This window comes from Carassius gibelio, chromosome B12, assembly GCF_023724105.1.
Source record: "Carassius gibelio isolate Cgi1373 ecotype wild population from Czech Republic chromosome B12, carGib1.2-hapl.c, whole genome shotgun sequence".
In the NCBI taxonomy this organism is placed as follows: domain Eukaryota; kingdom Metazoa; phylum Chordata; class Actinopteri; order Cypriniformes; family Cyprinidae; genus Carassius; species Carassius gibelio.
This window is the reverse complement of record NC_068407.1, coordinates 8,788,261-8,811,136: the sequence shown is the minus strand read 5'-3', so window position 1 is coordinate 8,811,136 and position 22,876 is coordinate 8,788,261. Positions and strand designations below refer to the sequence as shown.

Sequence of the window (22,876 nt, the reverse complement as noted above, 5' to 3'; positions counted from 1 at the left end):
GCTGCAGTAGCATACTTATTTTTATTACCTAATCCAACATTTTCAACAGGCCAATTCAAGCTATCCAGAAGCGAATAGTTAATCGCCGAAATTTAAATCATAATACAGTTAATACATTATACAGCGAATTATACAGTAGCCTAATACTGGAAGCAACGTGTCGCTTTTTAGATAGCGACTATTAGCAAAAAAAAAGTACTGTAAATAATTCTTAGCATCTAAGTGAAATATAACTTAAGAGTTATCTCACTGGATTGCTATTCATAATTTAAAAATACGTTGTTGTAACATACGTTACATAGGCCTACTAGTCTAAGAAATAAGAAAACGTTAAATGTTTTTTTTCATAATTGGCATTATAATATCAGTAATTTGAAGGGGACAGTCACATTTGAATTGAGCATAGTTAGCATTCTTTTTGACTATTAGCCTAGTCATTAGTGAGATTCTGAATATCCCTGGAATGTCCGTCTGTCCTCTGACCATATAAGGAAATGCATGCAATCCCATTTGAGAGAACCATATTACAGTTATGCAGCAAATTATTTAAGTTAATTACAACAAACCTGAAATTTAACAACACAAAACCAAATTTACAGGGAAGCACAATAGTGAGTGAACTTTTTTTTCTTCTTTTTTATATTATAAAACACATTTATTTGTTTCGTACATGATTTTGGGGCTGGTTGTCAACGTGTCTGTATCGACCTCAAAACATGAGGAGGAGTTGTTTAAGTTTAATGACAACTGAAGATGGCTTCAAGTTGCTCAGTTCAGCTGTGGCAAAGTGACATCCTCCCTGATTAAACACAATGAGATGACTCTGCTGCCCCCACCTGTGTCTCTAGGAGATTGGGACAATATTATTCCTAACACTTATATAATAGTTTAGCAAAGTTATCTACAACAACAATAGTAAAAAAGAAAACAAAATTATTTACAAACAATATTTGTTATAAATATTTATGTTTTAATCGATTTAAAATTTTTGTATTATATATTATTGTTATTATTATAATACAATATTATAATTATATTTAAATAAAAATATATATTTTTAATGTAATATTATAAAAGCAATATTTGTTGAACAATATTACTTAGTAATATAAAATATACATTTAAATATAATTAAAAATTGTATATTCTTATACACAAGACACAATATTTCATGGCATTTTTATAGGAACAAAAGCAGTATTTTAATTTGAAATATATCTTTCAGCAAGGGATTCTTTCAGCAAGAGAACAAATATTGTTTTCTTTTACACTATTATTATTGTAGAATTCATAAATATTATGTGTATTATATATATATTTGCATTTGGAATAAATCTCTTAGCAAGACACATGTTTAAAAATAGTTAAAGCATTATATAAACAGAACTAGCAGAACATGTACATTTTATGTATGTCAAACCAACTAATTGGTACTATTGAATTTGCCTCTAATTAAACTATAAATGTTCCCAATTTTGCTTCAGATGACACTTACAATCCCTTAAATTTTTCTCACCATAAGCAATGAACCCCCAAAAACTATGGTGTTGGATGCATTATTTGCCCAAGAGCGGCCACGGTTGTGGGTCACATAAACCGTAGCACCCTTGCGCAGAGTCGTCATGTAAGTAGACAGATTCCCAAAAGAGCTGGAGCCCTGAACATTGCTATGGGACACAGCCACCCAGTAATTATTTACAACCAGCCATAGATCAGTTGCCCCACTGCCCCCAGTCTGTGAGGAGTAGAAGAACTGATAGACTCCAGAAACCGGCGCTCTGAATATCCCGGTGCGAGTGCTGAAAGCCCCTCCTTGATTCACATACACCTTCCTGTACATTATCCTGTTCACTTTTCCTGAGATGCTGGCCGGGTAGGTGACAAAAAAATGGACGTTTGCTTTCACTACAGACCACAAGGAAAGAAAATGCTGCATTATTTTCCTTAAGATCATTTTAATAACACAAACTAAATTCTCACAGTGTGATTGATGATAAAAAGAAATGACTCACCTCTTTTGTTTTTCCTACACATCCAGGTGATTTGGTCTCTGCTGATGCAAGACTCAGATTTTCTGCACTTTCCACAGACAAGTGTGTTAATATCTGAAAGGATGGTGTACAAGAGTCAATAGCTTATATATAAATACCTCAAATGTTTCTTAAAATCCACTTGCATCGTATCTTACCTGCACAGTATGCCAAATGGCAAGCAACTGGTTTGACAAACTTATAGACGTAGTAGTTTCCCCTACATGCTTTCACTTGAATGGGAGGAGATTTGAACAAACAGCAGTTGTTTTTCCAGTTTCCACACAATTTGCGGGTGACCACCCCATCTCGTCTCCGGGGATGACCGCCAACGAGCCATAGTGGAACGTGCGTGCCACATCTTTCTTTCCTCACACACCTCTCAGGCATCTGGATGGGTTTCCCACGGTAGAAGAGACGGTACCAGCCCTTCCACTGGACATGACGGTCACAAACAACATTCTTGGTGGTGTAGTTTGTGGCTCTCCAGGCATGGTCCAGCATGGTATAGTGATAGCAGGGGTCAGGGGACTTATCACTCTCATCCTCACCAGAGCCTTCATCTCCATCCTGGGTGAGGGTATACAGCAAATGGCTGCTGCCTATCAAAGACAGACATAAAAATAGCCCTTTTTGTGTGTGTGTATATATATATATATATGACCCTGTACCACAAAACCAGTCTCAAGTGTCAATTTTTCATGGTTTATTAGGATCAGACAATACAGCTATTTGAATATCTGGAATCTGAAGGTGTAAAAAATCTAAGAAAATCACCTTGAAGTTATCCAAATAAATTCCTAGCAATGTATATTACTAATCAAAAATTAAGTTTTAATATATTAACAGTAGGAAATTTACAAAATATCTTCATGGAACATAATCTTTACTTAATATCCTAATGATTTTTGGCATAAAAGAAAAATAATAGATAACTTTGACCCATAAAATGTTTTTTGGGCTATTGTGAAAAACATACCCCAGCGAACAGGGCAAGGGTCAAATATATAAACGTAGTAAATAATTAATTATAACATTCAATAATAATAATAATAATAAATACATTTAAAGCATACCAGATTTATTTATTTATTTACTTACCTGTTTGCAGTGATGTCAAATTCATCTCCACGTCTGTATCAATAGGCTTTTGTGAACAGTGTGTTAATGCCTGCAACAAAATAATCATAGTAGTTTCTGAAGAAAATTGTTTAGCTCACAATAAATACATTTAGATATTTTGGGCCTTATTTTGACTTTGAGATAATGGCACAATTAATCTGCATATACATTTACTATATATTTTACATTTAATTTTTAACAACAGCATGCTTAAATCCTTTTGAATGTCCAATACTATTTAGCGGATCTGGTAAGATTTATTTATTTATTTATTTCTAGCAAATAATCTTTCATTATCAGCTTTAATTTTACCTTGCTCAAGGCTTCTTGCTTTTGTTTCATTACTACTTGTTCATGTTTCAAGCTGTCCATCTCCTAAATAAATGCAGAGGAAAAAATACAATTCTCATACCACTTTCCCATTAGAAACTGAAATGTTTAGCACTCAGAAGCATTATTAAATTCACCACCTTATACACAACAGCAAGTTGCTCCTGCAAAGGCTGGTCAACCATATTCCAAGCTCTGAACATATACTGGGAAACATGCAATGAAAGTTAGGCACAGTTACTGTGACACTGTATTTGTAATGTAAAAATATTTTAAAATGTTGGCCTTATTTTTTATAACATTATTATATTAACCAAATCAATGCTTACTGAAATATCTCTGTTCGCAGTGACGGCTGTACAGACAACCAGCACGGCAAACACTTGAACACATAAGGAAAGCATCTAAAGGTGAGAGTAAAAACTTCATTAGACTTTATATATATATATATATATATATATATATACATTAAAAATAAACATAAAAAAATAATAAATTGAAGGTATATATTTTTTTTATATTAAAAAAATGGATTTACTGTTTGGTCCTTTATCAAAAAGGCAAACATTTGGGATTATCAGATACTGTAGGTTACTTACAGTATGCTTACTGAAAGTGATTTTATTTTATAAGTGATCTTATTTATGTATTTGTTTTTTTTATTTTAGAAATTATAAGCATGTCAAGCTTACCTTTTCACAAAGAGCAGATCTCTATGCGTTATGCAAGTCAACTATATAGAATAAAGTTTATATACTGCACTAGATTATGGGTGGGCACTACTGCCATGAAAAAGGAAGTTGCTGGTTTGACTTTCACACCAATATTCTCTTACATGACACTGGTGACACTCTTCACAAATAAGCTGCTAACATGCACATGAAAAATGGCCACAAGCAATTTTTGAGCTCATGAGGTCAGCAAAAACAAAATTGGCGCAAAAGTGTATTTGCATATGTGCAGGCAAATTACTATTGAAGTTGCATGAGTCAAACTATGTCAACGTAAAAATAAGTCGACAATGTGTAAAAGGGTCAAGGTCAAGACTAGGTCAATATTTTGAACTTATGAAAAAGTTAATTAGCTTTTTATGACTGACCAGGTTTTAGTTATGAATTACCAAGTCAACCATTACTTAAACTCATATTGCAATTTAACAAGTTATTTGACAGTTAGAATTATGCCTTTGCAAGTATCATTCAAAAACCACATGTCAAGACACTGGTTAGACCAAAAAAAAAATAAAACTTGCATTATCAGCAGAATAGTCACCAGAAAGGTCTACAAAAGAACTTATTTTTGCACAAACATGCATTTATTTAACATTAAATAACACTTTAAATGTATTCCGCATTGCTGTCTAATGTTCACAAATGAATATTAGATTTCTATGAGATTACTTTCACATTTAAAAACAATGAAAAACTAGGTTCAAAATTAACTGCTCGGAGAGAAAAGACCATTGAGGAAGATTTAAAAAGTAATAATAAAGCATAAATGATAGTGAGTAGGAAATAGCTTCATGGAAAAAATGCACAGTGAGTCAAAGATACTTGACTAATAGAAATGACTGCCAGTGTCTGGGGGAAGTATGCAGTATTATCGTTAAATAATAATAAGGATCGCTAACACCAAAAGCCACCACTAGGTGGTGACATTTAACCTATTAAATACATTGTTGTTTTTTTGTTTGTTTTTTGTTGTTGTTGTTGTTTATTTTTAATTTTTTTATTTTGCGGGACAGGACATTGTAAATTAGAAACCTGGTAGAGGTAATGCATAACCATGTACCATAAATATACACTTTGATATAGTTAAAAATATTCTGGTGAATTTATCTAATTGCTTTATTGTCTTGCTGTGAATAAATTTTTTTTCTGTATTTTATTTCTGTATCATTTATTCAATTTTATGTATCTATATATGCACACATATATCTCTGTTATTTGTTTGTGTGCCTATCTGTATGTATGTGTTTTGACGTTTTGGCAAAATTACATTTAAAAAACCATGCCACACATCGTTTGGTAATGTATTAAAGCATTTGGCAGTATCCTCAACTCTCACTGTAAACAGAGCAATGAGCAGTCGATTGTGTGATTAGATAAGACCAGGCCAGTCAGTACAATAGTCCACCCAGGAAAACAATGTTTTGATGTGAAGCCCAGGCCTCAGCCTTTTACATAAGCAGGAGACATCAGTAAACAGCCCTGGGGACTGACAGACATGCCAGAATGAGAACAGCCGCCTGGACAAACTGATTACAGCCTGTTGTGAACTGTGATATGTTTGCATACATTACTCACTCCACCCCACCCCACCCAACGACCCCTCCATCTCCACTCACCCGCAGACAAACACGTACACTCCATCCTTTATGGCCTGCTTTGAGGGCTGTACTTTTCCTATCGAGGTTCCTGGAATTGCATACGGTCACTCATTGCTGTTTTCGCACGTCTCTGTAGATTCTAGCACATAAGGGTTTGGTCCTTAACAGCTGCCTAACAGGGCACTCTTTGAAAGGAAACCATCTGTTTGAGTTTCTTTTTACTGCTTGGATACTCATGCAGTCTTGTGCACCTGCGTGGGTATATATAGCAAAAAATTAAAATAAAAAAGCAAAGCTAAGAAAAGCTGTGGCACAAATATTGACAGGTAATATTGGTCAAATACACTCTTAAATATATTACATTAGCATTAGAAAATGAAAAAAATCTTTAATTACTCACCTTCGTGGTGTTTCAAAGCAATGTGACTTTTCTGTAAATTATTTGTTTGAAAGTGTAGAGGAAAAAACACCATTAAAAGAAATTATGAGCAGGAGCGGTTCATGATTGCTCAAAAATGAAAATAATTCGATAAAAGAAAAGGTTATCACATTGATTTCATGTTTATCTAGGGCTGAAATGTTTCAGAGACTCCAGGATGTAAACAAGCTATCCATCTACCCTTACATGGAGTGCCGCATAGCATGTGATCTATGGTATGTGATATATTGTAAGAGGAGCACTTGTTTATCAAGCAGTTCTTGAGGAGGTTAATCCATCAAGAACACTGTAGTCCCTGTGGACACAAAATTAGCTTGATGTTATTTTCACATTCAGCAGAAAGTGATTTTGTTTACTGCACATCTGACCTTCATTTACTACTGGACAGATTTGCTAAGTTCATTGTTTAGTCCAGACTTGTTGTTCCATTCATACCTCTCATTGTTGCCCATTGACCTCACTTTCCATGTTACCTATGACTGTAAGTGATGTGCTGTTTACTATGAAATTTAACCTTTGCCTTATTGGGCAAAGGACCAATGTGTAGAATCTCGATCCACATGCCAGTCATCTTTGTTCTCTCTACAATTCGGCCTTGAAAAAACAACTCTCTACTCATCCTTGCGTCAGCCCACATGTAGATCCTGCATCTTTATCGGGACAGATTTAAAGATATTTAGCATTACATTACTTGCCCCTCATTGGATCCTTTGCAGTGAATGGTGCCATCAGAATTAGAGTCCAAACAGCTGATAGAAACATTACAAGAATACATTACAAAGTAAACAACACGACTCCAGTTCATCATTAACATCTTGAAAAATGAGAAGTAGATCCATTATTAAGGAGGAATAATGAAACAAATACATTATGACCGGTGGGTCGAGCAGGTGTCGCTCATTTCCAATCACTCCACCGGCCTCGCCCGTTCCCACGGCTCTCGGCCCCACCCCACTCAATACATACATTATTAAGGAGATTTAACTGTATTAAATACCAGTTCATAATCCATAATAACCTTTCCTCAAGTGAAAAGGTCCATGCCCTGTTAATCAAATTCCACCAACATATTTGTTAAAAAAGGTTTTGGACTGTTTTCACTTGTAAATGGTGCTTGATCTCTGCATATTTCTCTCCTGATTCAGACAAGAACAAATTTTGCACTAAAGAAAGCTATATTATGGACAGAGAAAAAAAAACATCTTGATGGATTCAAACATGCCGGGTTTTCACAAGATGTTAGCTGATGGACTGAAATCCTGTTAAACACGAGGATTATTGTGATGGTTTTATCAGCTGGTCGATCTAATTCTGATGGCACCCATTCCCTGCAGAGGATAATTGATGCAAATTATGTAATGTTAGTACATTTTCAGCTCATTTTAATTCTTAGTTGAGCTATTCCTTATTAAAGATTCCACTTCAGTGTAAAATGTCCACAAAAATTGTTTATTTCCATTCTATACACATCAATTGCTTAAGATGAAAAATGTATTACAAAAATAAAGTTTAGATTTTCAAGGATAACAAACACAACAAAAACAAAAATATAATAAATTGAATATGGTCCTTACATGTAAGGTTGTATGGTAAAAGTTCGAAGCAGATGGTTGATTTAATACAGTAGGCATGCTCTCAAAGGAGAAGTGTTAAAATAAGAAGCTCTGATTTCATGCTATATAATATTCACAGAGAACTAGTGACCACGGGCCCACAAGACTGAAAAGGCAACAGCTGAGCAAAGGTCGTCGAGTTGACATCGAGAAACTAACTTCAGTCAATGAGGTCTCTAAAATCCTTCAGCACGTTTAAGAATAAACATGCACAAAACACTGTGTTGGTTCATAAGTTGTAAGTCTTTCAAGTTTAAATCAATGAGATTATTTTTTAATTCTACTTCCAACCGGTTCTTGCTTAAATTCTTACACACCAGGAATCACCCTGACATATTTGGCCATACACTAATACAGTCCCAATTATGGCCTCCAATGATCTGTTTTTCCTCTGTATAAGAATACTCCTAAAGCAGCAATCAGTAATTTAATTACAAGTGTTTCTGTGTTGAATGCAACATGCTCTTCTTGTAGACTTTTACATAAATGATCCACCAGAGGTTGCATATTGGTTTTTATCACCCGGTCTTGGCCCTTTATCTCTGACTTCATGTGTTCCTGGGCTGGCACAAGCCTGTTGTTACATGCTGGTTCCACTAATCTAGCTGGTCATTTTCTCTAATGCAGTGAGCATGACCTCCATCTGGCTCACTTCACACTGGAACTTCCTGGCACTTCCACAGTCTTCCGAAAAATAGAAGAGCCATTCAAAGACGATTAAATTGGCACTCTGTTCCACTTCATATGAGTTAGTATCGTTTAAGGTAACACTGTGACAAAGCCTATTTCTCAAACCTTAAAAAAATCTAATTATATAGTCATGGTGCAGAGGAAACCAATTACATGCAACATCTACGGTATTGGTGAGAGACTACGTGGCTTCAGAGTGAGTGGTGAGCTGGGACTCGGCCATGTGGACACTTTGGCCATCGCCATTCACTCATCTCAGTCAGTCATAGAATCGTCCTTTATCCTTCCTGGAGGCTACATGCTTATTTTCACTTCGCCAGTCTGAACACGGCCAGGTCCAGAGGCTCTCGACTGGGGACACACCAGTCATCTGCCCCTTGTGTGACTTCATAGTTCCGTCGAGCGGTCTTATTAAACACTGGGAGTCTCTCGACTGAGTCAGTTGATAAAGCCTGAGAAAACACATGATGTAATCTGTTACATCACAATGCAAAGTATTCTCTGATTTACAGGAAGTTTTCAGTGTTTTTAAATGTGAAAATTGTGTTCAGAAGACTTCTAAAGAATAGACTTTTGGCAGCGTAGCGCTATATTTAATTTCTGGCAGGAATGGAAACGAGGCTGTAAGGGGCAGAAGCGTTCAGTGGATTGTACTGTTGTTTAACAACATTCAACTGTTTAGCTGATGAATCGTCTTTACAAAAATATATTTTAGTAGACAAAACAGTTGTGAGTTGTAGTATGATTGTATGTATGATTGATGACAAAACATTTTCTAAAACAAAAGAAAAGAAAATTCTTTGGGTGAACTATCCCTTCAGGTAGGGTTTAAATGTACCTTCAGGTGAATGACTGCATCAGTGCCATGGCCCTCCATAGAGTACAACTGAAGATCACCCTGGAAGTACTTGGCATAGAGTCGGGAAATGGGCAACCCATAACCAAACCCGGCCTGTGAACAAAGGTTGGCTAATATTATAAAGAGGCAGTATCATAAGTATCAGTGAGATTACTGCTGAACTTAGTTCTTGTTTAGTTTTTGTATATATATGTTTATATAGTTAAAGGTGCTGTAGGGAACTTTTGTAAAAAAATATTTTTTACATATTTATTAAACCTGTCATTATGTCCTGACAGTAGAATATGAGACAGATAATCTGTGAAAAAAACAAGCTCCTCTGGCTCCTCCCAGTGCTCCTATTGCCATTTGCAGAAACTCCATCGCTCCCGGTAAAAAATAACCAATCAGAGCTGCGGTCCGCAACTTTGTGTTAAAAATGTAGAAAAATGTATATAATAAGCGAGTACACCATGAATCCATTTTCCAAACCGTGTTTTTGGCTTGTCCTGAATCACTAGGGTGCACCTATAATAAGTGTTTATATTCTGACTATTTCAGATTGCTTCGGGGGTACCACAGCGGAGTAACCCAGTACTTTTGTGATTCTTCATAGACATAAACAGAGAGAAGTAGCTCCGGCTACGATGTTCTTCCGCAAGACGCAAGCAGTTCTGTTTATTAACCGCTAGAGCGTCAAAGGTTCCCTAGCACAGCTTTAATTTATCATTAATCATGTTAAAAATTACAAATCATACCATCTTGTAAACTTGCTCAAATAATATATAAATAAAAACACTTTTTTAATATTTATTTCATTTGATGTTTAATTCAAGTAACAAATGTTTTTGTGGCTTTAGTTTTAGTTAATAATAATAACCCTCAAAAGTTACACTTTAATATATGTACCTTGCAATCCCTTTTTTGTATTTAATGTGTAATGCAGTAAAGGCTCACCAGGGGAGCCCTACGTGTATCATCCATCTGGGGTTTTGGTGCTGTGGAGTACATGTAACTGAAAAGATTCTCAATCTTCCTGAAGGGAACTCCACCACCTCGGTCACTCATCTACGAAGACAAAAATAGCATTATTAAAATAAAAAGTGAATAAAAAAAAGAAAAATAATGAGAAAGAGAGAATTAGGGCACATAAAGAAAAAATCTGGGTTAACAGTGAGGGAGCAAGATGCCAGACCAACAGACAGGAACTGGCCATGACTTTCATCCCTGATCACGACTGGTTAGCATGTACCAGACTCAAATCAGTATTGTCAAAGTGACCAAACAACAAGGCCAGTCTGCTCTCTTGTACTGTGTTATGCAAGAGCAGGTGTTTCACTGATGGGAAAATGACTGATGGCTCTAGTTACATCAGACTACAATCACATGGAATTTGTATGAGTTTAACAACCATAAGGTTAAAAAAGATCATTAACAAATAACAATTAAAAAAAAAATGAAATAATTTCATTCCAATAAAATATTCAGGGATATAATTAACCAAAAAGTATAGTATATAGTATTTTCTTACAATTTTAAAATTAAGCTTATTTTAAGAATCTTTTGTTACAGTTAAGCACAATACATTCAATCCATCACTGCAACAAAATAAAAAAATCTCATTACTGTTATCTAAAGAACATTTTTAAATTTCAGGTATTTATAAATCATTAATCATACTTTAATTTATACAGATTTAAATTACACATTTTTTTTAAAGAAAGTATGTTAGATCTGTTGCAAAGTTGCAAAGATTAATTCTCAAAGACAAACAGATCTTTTTCATAATAGTTAAGACATAATAACTTTTCCGGCACATGCTTGTGGTATTCAGTCAATCCCAACACACTGGATAGTTGGCCAATCAGAGCACACTGCACTTTTCAGAACAACGATCTTTGTAAAAATTGTGTTTCAGAAAGGCGGGGCAGAGAAGAGCAACTATAATGTACTTTATGTGGAAAATAATGTGTTTTTTAACCTTAAACCATGTAAACACATTGCATTACACCAAATACACAAAATAATGTTCTTTTTAGCATTGTCAAATGACCCCTTTAAAAACACATAAATTAGATTTTACTGGAAAATGTGCATAATTGCATGAAAAAGTCACAATTTTTGTTTTAAATAATTTGTTTACAGCATACTTTAGTAAATGCTTCTGGAAACAAATAATTTTAGTTGTTCAAATTAAAATTACCTTGATAGTGAGGTCCTCTCCTCCTATGGCCACCATAACTTGAATGGGTGGAAGATTACTGCCTTCATCATGGTTCTCAATGGTTGCCCTCATTGCATTCTGAAGAAAGAAACATCCTCATGACAACATTAAGCTTATAAACAGCATTGTTTCAGGACAGCATATTAGATGGGTTTACCTTGAACAGTTCAAATAGCATATGGTACAGATGGGAAGGCACATAAACTATGCTAATAGGCTGGTTCCTGTTATCAGCTGAAAATAAAAGAACATAGTCACAGTTTCAATATTGCCTATAGCTGCTAAAACATTATCATTGCTAAGCTCTGAACAATTCTGCATGCAACAAAGAGAACCAATAGATGGAATAAATTCAGTATCTGTATCTTACTCAGCCTATAAATTGTGATTTTACATGCTATTTAACAGAAACTTAGATTTTCCTGTGTTCTTACTGTTGAGTTCCTGAAGCACCAGGTCAGGTGAGCTGAGGTAGTACTGATCACACAGCATCCTGGCACTTTCATATGCATCTATATAAAAAAGGTGATGAAAAAAACATGAAAGTCTGTATTTGTATTGACTAAACAAAAAACAAAAAGTCACTGATTTTGAGAAGCACAATTGCAACAAAAACCAACTCTACATATTGTTTCAGATCAGATTGATAACAGATAGATTTTGCATAATATACCTTTAACAACTTCTGTCACCTGGCAATGAGGGTCTATACTGCCAATGGTATTGGGGTGAACTGGATTTGTGGCACCATCAAAAACAAGAGCTGAAAAATCAGATAAAACAACATAAATACAAGCAATTTAGGAAGCAATAATTATTATTTGGTCTGAATATCGTGCTTACTGTGCTGGTTGATAAGCATTCTGATTGATATCCGGCTCAGGTAGAAACGGTCCAGAAAATACTGAATATTCTGATTAGTGACCGGATCTTGACCAAATACTTCTTTATATTCAATCACACCCTGGGCCATAGTGGGTACAACATCATTGTGCCTGTTTCGGATGTTGACCAGAGCACTTACAAACCTGTGTGCATATTCAAGAGCGTTAAAATGTGCAATGAACAATGAATAACATATCTGGGTAATATATGACACCAAAATCAAGACAAAAAAAAAAAGTATATACTGTAATTTTATATGTAACATTATCTTCATGACAATAATATATGCCAACCCTTTCAATTCTCAATTAATCGATACTAATGAGAATTTTTATAGGAAAATGTGCTTAATTGTCATGAACATAATGGCACACAATAATGAAAAAAAATGTTTGTGCTAAAACATTGTGCTACAGTAAATATAAGTTCTTGTTTTTCATTTCAGGTCAAATGTAGGATGTTTTTATTTATATTTTTCATGAAATTTACTCATTTAATTTCTACTTACTCCTCCAATACACTTTGTTCATCTGGACTTTTCTCCAAGAATTCCAGGATCTCCATCAAACTCTGTATATACCTTTGCAGACAAACAAAATAAATAGGATTTAATTTATTTCAAGAAATTTTATAATATTAAAGCAAAATTAAATTCTGTGTGAGCACTGAATTTTTTTATTATTATTATTTGTTTGTCCAATGTTTCCAGAACAGACTGTCCGATTTGACAGATCTTTGTAACATCATATCTTATCATAACCCTCAAACTTTAAACATGTTTTGACATGAGCTCTATCTATCCGTCTATCTATCTATCTACATTATATATATATATATATATATATATATATATATATATATATATATATATATATATATATATATATATATATATATATACATACACACACACACACACACACACACACACACACACACACACACACACATATATATATATATATATATATATATATATATATATATATATATATATATATATATATATATATATATATATATATAAACTGCAAATCTATGATTTTGCTTAAGATAAATGACAAGTGGTTTAATCTAGTAAACAGGTGCATTTACGAGGAAACTGACCTAATAACAGTGGAAAAACAACCGTTAAACAATTGTATGCTGATGCATATTAAATGAATACATACATAATTCCATATTAATGGCAGACCTACTGCCCTAATGGCTATGCCTACATTTCCACTTCCCAAAGTCAACAACGAGGGGTTAGTATGACGCCTTAAAGCAGGAGGTAGGGAATATAGGACAAAGTTCACAGCAGAATATCCCTCCTTGAAGAAGTGCAGCTCCCACCCTGAAGCTGAATATAGGGCAAAGTTCACACGCTGAGCAAGTTCAGAGTTTGGCCAAGACTCAACTAGACCGCGGTGTTTTCGTGTCATACTAAATATAAACACCACGTCTCTGGCCATCTAATCGCCTTTTAAACAATATGTCGTTGCTACAACAAATCCGGTCAAAGCTGACCACATTATGAAAGCAGTAAAATGTTGTTTAGCTCACCAGCTTTCAACCATTTGTACAGAAGGTGTGGTAAGTAATCTTTGTGGGAGCAAGTTAATCTCTTTCATGATGTTTGACAGACGCACTGGCAGCTCTTGTCTCAGGAAAACAAAAGACGTTTTTTCACATGCGTTGGTGGAACCTGAAAGAAAGCAACATGTCAAAAATAAATATTATAGCACGGTGATACACGCAATACAAGTGTTTCAACTATCATTTGGTATAATGGTATGGGTTTGGGATTAAAATGCTTGCACTTTGATCATAAACAGTGCAATTAAACACAGTAAAATACAGATGTATGTACAGCGCAGTGATTGCAAACAAAGCCAACAGCGGTTAAATGATGCAACACTTCGAGCCTATGAACAGTAGGGTTGGGAATTCCGAGTCATTTCCCGCGTATCGGTTCTTTTGAACAGTTCGTTTAAAAGAACCTGTTCTAAAGGCGATTGAGCAATGCGTCATCCCATTACCTCTGACGTGCTGCAAAATATTATGATGTTGGAAAATATTGGCTTTGTCGATTAAATTGTATTAATAAGGATGTTTAGTGTAATTTATTGTGTCCCAGTTCAGTTGCAGCCATCCAGTATGGTTTGTTTTTAGCTTTGCTGCTGTTTTGAATTTTCAATTAATTTGCAAGTCATTGGTTTACTCCGAATTCTCTTAATATTTACTTAGTTAAAGTTCAAACGATAGAATTTTAAAGTCAGACCGATTTAGCGTTCAATAGATAAGTAAACAAATCCCGACTGATTATGTGAGTCGGTTCAGCGAATTTCCTGAAAAGATCCGATTCAAAGAACACATTGTTCCCGAATCAGACATAGCTACACACAGCTGGTTAAGCAGTAAATGATTTCTGCATCAAGCAGATTTAAATAACACATGCAAAACAGATATCATGCGCGTAATCAGAAACGAGCTAAACTGCAGTATAATACTAAGATGAAGTTGCATTAACACAACTGTATGTTCTGCAGCTGACACACGATCACGTTTAGATGAAGCTATTCTTTATCATTCTTGGACTGCAAATCTTTATAAAGAACACTCACCAAAGTCCAGAAACTGTTTCATAGAAAGTGGGGAAGGTGAAAATTTGGAGAAGTGTTCAATGTGACGAGGCGCACTGGCCAAAGCAGCATTCTTCATTATAAACCTGACGAACTTCATTTCGATGAACGGGTCGAGACCGAGATACACCAGATAGACCAGTTGCAGAGTTTCAGTTTTTTTCAATAGGCACGGTGTTTATAATGCATGTAGTGGGATGTAGGCTGTATGATGGTCTAAGCAGCTGTTCTTCCAAGAATACTGAACAGCCAATCACAGCCAGAGGTTCTTATTACTAATAAAGATCCGTCCAATAGCATGCGGAGGCGGGGCAATATGCTGCTCATGATCCTATAAATATAAGCATTCAGGGATAATAACACGTGTGCATTGACAACTGTGTGACTTGCGTCCTGAAAAGAGAACATTTGTTATTTCCATCCTAAATTGTGATGATCATTATGAAAATCTAATTATGAAAAATTAAAGTATAATTAATATCAGAATGTCAAGAATTGTATTGATAACGTAGCCTATTAATTTTACTTTACTATATAAAATATCTAGTAAAATTAAAAACTGGAGTTTAATTACTTCCTTCATCTTTAGGGTAAATAAGTGCAAAAGTTGCAACCTGACTGTTGTGATAAATTAAAAACACCTTTGCATTTGATAAAATGAACTTGAATTGCATTAAAGATATGGAAGTAAAATAATGACCTATGTCTTTGAAACAAAAATTGCATGAATTAAGTTAGTCTTAAAATAAATATATCTAATGTAAGCATGTATCATAATGAGAAAAATATTTTACAGTGTGACTTCAGAAATACAATATAACCTCTTTTAAACTTTATTTTACCCCACTGATCTTTTTCATGACATATGGGGACAAATCCATAATATGCAGAATTTCTCTGTCAAAAGATTTCTGTTTTTTAATGGCCAATTCGTGGTTGAGGACATTATGATCTATGAAAGACTAACATGCCAAATCCATTCTTGCATTACGAGATATTGATAAGAGTAAGTCAGTCATCATCATGCATATTTCACTCTCTTCCTTCCAGACAGCAATCAAATGAGTAAATTTAGAGATATGCTTAATTTTAAGGGTTATGTGCTTAGATAGATGCATGACAAATGTCAAATGTGCATCTTTAAAAATGTATTAACCGCGATTAGTCAGCAGATTCGCGTGTGCATTTTAATTAACTGTGCAGTGGCTCTCATCAGATGATTTCTCACAATGGAGACCTAAATCAATACTTAGTAGCTCTTTCCATGATTAAATCAAAACAATTCCCATATGTTCAAATGTACAGCTCCACGCTATTGGACAACTGCGCCACCTTGTGATCAGCTTTACATTTTTCCCCACTTTCCACCATGGTTAAGACGATATTAAATCCGTTATTTTAGAACATAGTTTGTGGTGTTTGTGGTCGTTTTATTGTAAGTGTAGTAAAACAACAAAAACGCTGTATGTTAAAGCACTTTATGTGGCCTTAAACACAGTTCATTTGTCCCTATAGTTTTCGTAATGCATGACTCCTGAAAAAGGGAGCAAGCTGAAGGAAGAGGAAGGAATCTTTGAAACGCATGGTTATTCTGTACTTTATTAAATGTAAAAAAAATCTGATAACTCGTAGTTAATATCCTTGCCGTAAAAGTTGTTATCTAAACTCCAAAGTATTCTGTCTATGCAGAAGTCTTTTTGCATAGTCATTAAGACCTGAGAATGTGAGGAGAAGAAAACATGCCAAGTGGAAATTTCCTTTGGTCAGTCATGGGCCACTGATGTGCTATTTTTTACCTGCACTGAATGGAACAGCTTGGAGCCAAAGGTCATGGTCACTCTCAAGCCATTACTTTTCAGTAGTTGTTTTCCTACCTAGCAATATTTGACAACAGATTTCACAATAAATCCATTAAAATTATAAACAAAGAGTTCTATTCAAAAACATCTATATTTTAATAGCTAGAGAACTTCTATGATAATTACTGTAATTCTAAAGATCTTAACTTTCAGAAGTGTTCCATTTAAAAAGTTAGAAATATTTTGGTATGTACTCTCACTGACCTCTGCCATAAACCATGAATGAATGCAAAATAAATATGTGAGTGATGCAGAAAAAAAGCAAAGAGAGTAAAAGCTTTCAATAATAATTAATTATAATAAAGATTCCTAATACAGAGTACGCAAAAAGAAGTGTGTCAAATAAGTAGGATGTGACAATACGCAGTATTCATGAAGGTAAACAATACAGATAACCATGATGGAGATCTGAAATGAATAACTACACTCTAAGAATACAAAACTGCCAGTGAGTTGGTATATACCCTTTTAAAAATATTGTGTGCACTTTAGGTACTAACATTCATACTTTTAGAATACTAATATGTACTTCACCTTTAATGGAAATGTACTACTGTGGGGTATAGAAAAGTGAAAGTTGTGACATTTGCCAAGTATGGTAGCCCATACTTGGAATTGGTGCTCTGCATTTAACCCATCCAAGTGCACACACACAGCAATGAGAAGTTAACACACCGTGAACACACGCCCGGAGCAGTGGGCAGCTATAGATCCAGCACCCAGGGAGCAACTGGGGGTTCAGCCTTGCTCAAGGGCACTTCAGCTGTGGGTATTGAGGGTTCACTCCCTCCCACCTATAACTCCTGCCAGCACGAGACTCAAACCGGCAACCTTCTGGTAACTACGGCTCTCTAACCGTTAGGCCACAGCTGCCCCCTGTGTGTATAGGTGCAAAAATGTTGTACCCTTTACCTAAGACTCAATAGATACTTTGCTCAAGATTTGAAAAAATGGAAATGTATTTAGATCACACATATTCCTGCTGTTGTACTGAATATGAGACACAATGAATCACAGTTACGCTGCACCCATGTGTGATATTACTTGTTTTTACTGTACTGCATTTTTTCTGTAGCACTCAAGCTGATCCCAAATGAAACCATTTCTTTAATAATGTTTTTCTTTGTGTAAATGGCTTAAAATTTCCTAAATAAATGCATAAATGGGTTTAATTAGATAATCATGTTTTTGAAGGGAAAATATACTATTTTTATGACTTTATTGTTTTTACTGAAACAAAAATATAGGGATATACTAGAAAATATAATGCAATAATGAATCAAACATTTCCATATGAGAAACTAGTGCCTATAGACTTTTAAATTCTGCAGTGAAAAATGTATGGCTATATAATGATACTTATACTAATGACAATGTACTAACAATGATATTAATAATGGTAATGATACTAATAATGATGTGAGTGTGTGTGGGTTGTGTGTGTGTGTGTGTGCATTATTGAATATAACATCACGTAATATATGCAATTTAATACAAAATATACAATTTAAAATGTCTTTTTTTTTTAGAAAAGTGTTAATTTCTTATGTATCATTCATTATATTGTAATATATCAACACAACATATTGTTCTGTTATACAAAAAAAAAAAAAAATCCATTGTGATCGTAAATAATAGGCATATAGAAATATATTTCCTGTGCTTAAGGGTAGCCACACAGCACAGGAGTCTCTAGGACCCGAAACAACCAGGAAGTAATGCCCATCTGAACAGGACACGAGGGTTATGTAGTGCTGTGTCGGTGATGTTTTATATTGAATCTTCAGCTGTGGCGCTCAAACTCTCTCTGATTCGTCACTGAGCGCATCTGAACCAACAGCAGTGAAGAGCAGCGGGCATCAGCCTCATCCAATTAACCAGCACGTCTGGGGTGCCTGGCCCTTCACCGAAGACATGTCAGCAGAGGACGCATCTAGTACATACCGTGAGTGCTCTTTCCCTTATTTTTCATGGAATATATGTTTTGCTGTGTATGGTCGGAGTATTGCAGTGCGGGTTACGTTACGTTATCATTATGGGCTCTACAGTGGCAAACAGTGCACAGCCATGTTTTGCAGAGTGCTTTACAAATGTCCGTGTAAATTCAACGCAAGACGACACGGGAAGCGTTGCGTGTCGAATATGCATTTACATATTTGAACATAACTGTCTTTAGGATATCTTCTTTATGTAAATGCAATAAGCACAGACAGTTTTTGAAACAAAAGAAGACGCTTGCGGTTTGACATCGGCATTGCTCAGCCGCTGCAAACAGCTCGTCAAATGCAACAAAACCTGCGCTGGAACGGTTATGATCTTTACGAAAGCACAGCTGATTAAGACTAAACGGCCGTGGATATTATATTTAATGACTTGTTTCAGACGGTGAGCGAGATTTAAAACCTGATTCAATTATAGAATACAATAAACAACCAGTCTATAGGGAGAAATAACAGCGGATGATGTGGTTTGTCCCGTACAACACTATTAATAACTTTTCCCTTACTGTAGAGTTTTCCTTTTTCCTTACTGTGTTTGAAGGATGATGTTCAAGATGATATTTCAAAACTCGGTTTTTACATTTATCGAAGGAATGGTTAACCTTATGATAACTTACAACTGCTATATGTCGGAAAATGTGTGAAAATATAAAACTTTAGCCATGAAGGAATAAATCATTTGCATCATTAGCAGGCTCGCTGTGTTGTGTAATGAGTCAACAACAGTCCCTGCACAACCGCATTACAATGAGCTGATGTGGCGATTGATAGGTAAACTAATCCCACTTAACAATAATTGTTTCAAAGCACTGAATTGTTCAAGACTGGCAGACTGTTGGTATATTGATGAAATACAGTTAGATTACATTTTTCTTAGTTTTGTGTAGGTCGTGTGCAATGTGGTTTAGCAGACGGTCATCGGTAATAATGCACTGGACAGCTCCAGGTGCTGAACCGAGTGTAGTCGCTCAAACGTGGATAATAAATGTAAGATTGACTTTGATAAACAGGAATGACATGCTCAGAACTGATAGAAATGTATTTTTAATAAACACAACAGAAACAGGAGTGAAATGTGTACAAAATTGATTAATTATAATTATTATCTTTATTTAAATTTCAATGGACAAAATATGCTAAAATGCTACAGTTAAAGAATGCATGTTAAAACTATTTATTAATGGTGAAATTTATATATTTGAGAGATAAACAGCACATATGTATCAGCTTGATTATTGTGTTATTTTATTGATGGCATATTAATAGTACATGATTTAATGACATACACAGTTCGAAATTGTAATCCAAAATTCAATCTTGTAATATCTCAAACATTATCACTGTATTTTTAAGTTCTGGAAACTAATCATTTTTGAAAAGTTCTCTTCTCTCTGATCTCTGCATAGGTCTGCTGAACTCATTTTAAAAAAAATTATAATAATTACGCACACAGTGTTGAAGATGCCACAAAACAATGCTTCTAAACAAGCTTTGTTTCTGAAGAGCTTGATTTCCACTTCTGACAGGCATTATGTTTCCTCAGTTGCACTGGGTGTTTAAAAGCGATGTAGGATGGCTGACTGAATCATGTTTTAGGAATTCCTTAAAAGGAAATATATATTGAAGAAAAATAACTGTGGACTTCCCCTATGTCTTTTCATTTTTCACCATTTAGTTTGGACTTTTGACTTGATTATTGTGCACTTAATTAGCATCACCGCCTTTTTTATTGGTGGGAGACTGTCTGGAGGATCTAATTTAAGGGTCTGACATTGGGAGGTGAATCACGTTAGCCTCTCAGCTATTCCCAGTCACAAAGCACTTCTCATGTTGCTCATTGTTGCAACATGTAATTAAGATTTATGCTCCTTTGAACTGGATTTTTTTCAGAGCTGTGAAAATATACATTGTTTTGTCCTCTACACTCTGCATTTCCTTTATTTTTTTATTCACCTATAAGAAAATAGCCAGCTGTGAGCAGGTCAGAAAGTATGTAAGGAAAGGATCAGTTCGGCTGGGAAATTGGCTGAATTTCTGAAGAGGGTCATTTGTAAGTGGTGAGAGACGTGCCTTGCCACCCGTGTCTCCTCTAGAAAGACTCTCAGACCTGACTGCAAAGTACTTTACTTCCTCTTGTTCATAAAAGCAAGTGGCATAATTTAGTGTTGAGCTAAATTACAACAAAAAGCTAGCTAGAAGAACATTTTTGAGCTGCGTGTTATAGAGACAGGAAGTTAGGAAATTTGTGGCTTTCATCTTGCATTAATTTTTAATCTTTTTTAATCCGAATGTCTAAAAGTGCAGTCACAGTCCCATAGGCAGGTCCTGATTGTCTTCTGTTGTACTCCTATGATAATAAAACAGCTTAACCTTGAGTGCTAACCAGACATGATGTGATAAAATCACTGCCATTTTAATACAATTTTGTCCCAGTTGACCATGACAAGCAATGAGTGACAGGACATTTAGTCATCTCTTTTGAGTGCAAAATGGCCCTTGTTTGGGAAGTATTAGTTCTATTATGTTTTGTCCTATAGGGATTTTAAAAAGCCTTCATTAAAGAGTTACAAGCAATGGGCCAAACCAACCAATCCTGTGAACCACTCTGAATAACATAAATTAAAAACAGTAGAATTAAATTAAATTAAAAAATAAACAATTATCCATTTAAAGTTGTTGACTATATAAATAATATATTTTCATTTTATTGTAAAATATGCAAATGTATATTCAAATATTTAAGTGTTTTTAGAATGTGAGCAAACCAACTCTATTAAACCATTTGTGGTGTTTCATGGGTGAAGGCAGACCAGAACTCTCTGATTAGTGAAAATTGCTTTACAGCATCATGGGTAATGTAGATTTTCACCACTGTAGAACATGACTATTTAAAACATAAGTTGATATCATGCAAATTGCTGGATTCAACAAAAGCAAATACCTTAACAAGTTTAGAGCTCCCAATAAGTCTGTCTGTAAGTTGCTGTCAAAAAACTATTCCCTATGGAGAAATTGAATGGCATTTTTAGTTCTGAAACATGACTGTTGCATTCCATATCTGCTGCATCACACTTGTTAGCCCCGCCCACTGTGAAATTTCATTGGTCCATAATCTTGGACCAATCCTGCTCCTCATAATTCTACATTAAAGTCCCCCTGCAGTCACAAATGTTATCTCTTAAAACATATCTTTAATAATCAAAATACCTTATTGAAACGTTTTCTTCCATGAAGATGCACGCAATCACACCAGCTCATATATCTGCTCCCACCACTGATCTCTTATATTATATTCATAAGAGAAAGATAGTCTGAACCGATTTTTCCCGGAAAAACACGAGCGCCTGGAGGCGTGACGTGTGGGCGAAGCTAAAGAATCACGAGCGCCAGTTGCGTTGAGAGCGTTTGGAAGCTATGACAGCTGTGAAGGCTGAAACTGAACGAGAGCAGCAGCAGCAAGGACTCGCTCCGAGCGGGGCTCGAACCTGGGTCACCGATGGGAGGCGGACGCACTAACAAGGAGGCAGAGATATTTTAAGCAGTTTTAATCACCGCCTGTGGTTCCAACACACAATCGTGACCCTTTTTCGTTGGGATTGCATCATTCTTAAGAAATAAACGATACGCAAATCCGTCGTCAAACTGGGCTTTGTTTGTAAAACAAGCATTTTAGAAATGCAGGGAACAAACACAAACACTTGCACAACTCCGTTGATGCTCTGTAAAAATAAACTCCATCCACTGGTCCCTTAATGCTGTTTTTTCTTTGGTAATCTGTGCAGGGTTGTCTTGCCCTGGCAACCAAAAACACACTCCTTTTGTGACATTTCGCGACGCTCTTGCTCTGATCAGTGATTGTCTGTGCACAGCCTCTCTCTGCTCTGCTATAC

General features: G+C 35.3%; 3 protein-coding genes across 3 annotated transcripts in view; 1 reads left to right on the top strand and 2 right to left on the bottom strand.

Annotated features, from left to right (window-relative positions):
- Positions 1–3: 3 nt before the first annotated feature.
- On the bottom strand, positions 4–4,261 carry LOC127969527 (uncharacterized). Its single transcript, XM_052571564.1, has 8 exons — positions 4,175–4,261; positions 3,812–3,886; positions 3,623–3,688; positions 3,465–3,527; positions 3,132–3,201; positions 2,189–2,632; positions 2,013–2,105; positions 4–1,905 (listed from the first exon to the last, which is right to left on the bottom strand). Exons 2-8 carry the CDS (start codon positions 3,884–3,886, stop codon positions 1,502–1,504), a joined length of 1,215 nt encoding a protein of 404 aa, XP_052427524.1. The 5' UTR covers positions 4,175–4,261; the 3' UTR covers positions 4–1,501.
- Positions 4,262–7,678: 3,417 nt separating this feature from the next.
- On the bottom strand, positions 7,679–15,366 carry LOC127969498 (pyruvate dehydrogenase (acetyl-transferring) kinase isozyme 2, mitochondrial). The gene is made up of 11 exons (XM_052571504.1): positions 15,110–15,366; positions 14,049–14,190; positions 13,009–13,080; positions 12,459–12,643; positions 12,289–12,378; positions 12,050–12,127; positions 11,773–11,849; positions 11,595–11,693; positions 10,349–10,459; positions 9,392–9,505; positions 7,679–9,005 (listed from the first exon to the last, which is right to left on the bottom strand). The coding sequence occupies exons 1-11, from the start codon at positions 15,225–15,227 to the stop codon at positions 8,862–8,864; spliced, it is 1,230 nt and encodes a 409-aa protein (XP_052427464.1). The 5' UTR covers positions 15,228–15,366; the 3' UTR covers positions 7,679–8,861.
- A 3,351-nt stretch (positions 15,367–18,717) lies between these two features.
- The window catches only part of LOC127969508 (TANK-binding kinase 1-binding protein 1), a 47,502-nt gene continuing 43,343 nt past the window's right edge, over positions 18,718–22,876 (top strand). The window contains exon 1 of the mRNA XM_052571517.1: positions 18,718–18,931. The gene's annotated coding sequence lies outside the window, so the exon portion shown is untranslated. The remainder of the gene's footprint in view (positions 18,932–22,876) is intronic.

Bases quoted from the DNA above. Each gene is read 5' to 3' on its own strand.
- LOC127969527 (XM_052571564.1), bottom strand. From the start codon at position 3,886: ATGCTTTCCTTATGTGTTCAAGTGTTTGCCGTGCTGGTTGTCTGTACA. The intron at 3,689-3,811 runs GTAAGCATTGAT...CATGTTTCCCAG, and splicing joins CTGCGAACAGAGATATTTCA to TATATGTTCAGAGCTTGGAA. The intron at 1,906-2,012 runs GTGAGTCATTTC...TGTGGTCTGTAG, and splicing joins GTGTAGGAAAAACAAAAGAG to TGAAAGCAAACGTCCATTTT.
- LOC127969498 (XM_052571504.1), bottom strand. From the start codon at position 15,227: ATGAAGTTCGTCAGGTTTATAATGAAGAATGCTGCTTTGGCCAGTGCG. The intron at 13,081-14,048 runs GTGAGCTAAACA...TTGTCTGCAAAG, and splicing joins GTACAAATGGTTGAAAGCTG to GTATATACAGAGTTTGATGG. The intron at 12,128-12,288 runs GTATATTATGCA...TTTTTTATATAG, and splicing joins GGTGACAGAAGTTGTTAAAG to ATGCATATGAAAGTGCCAGG.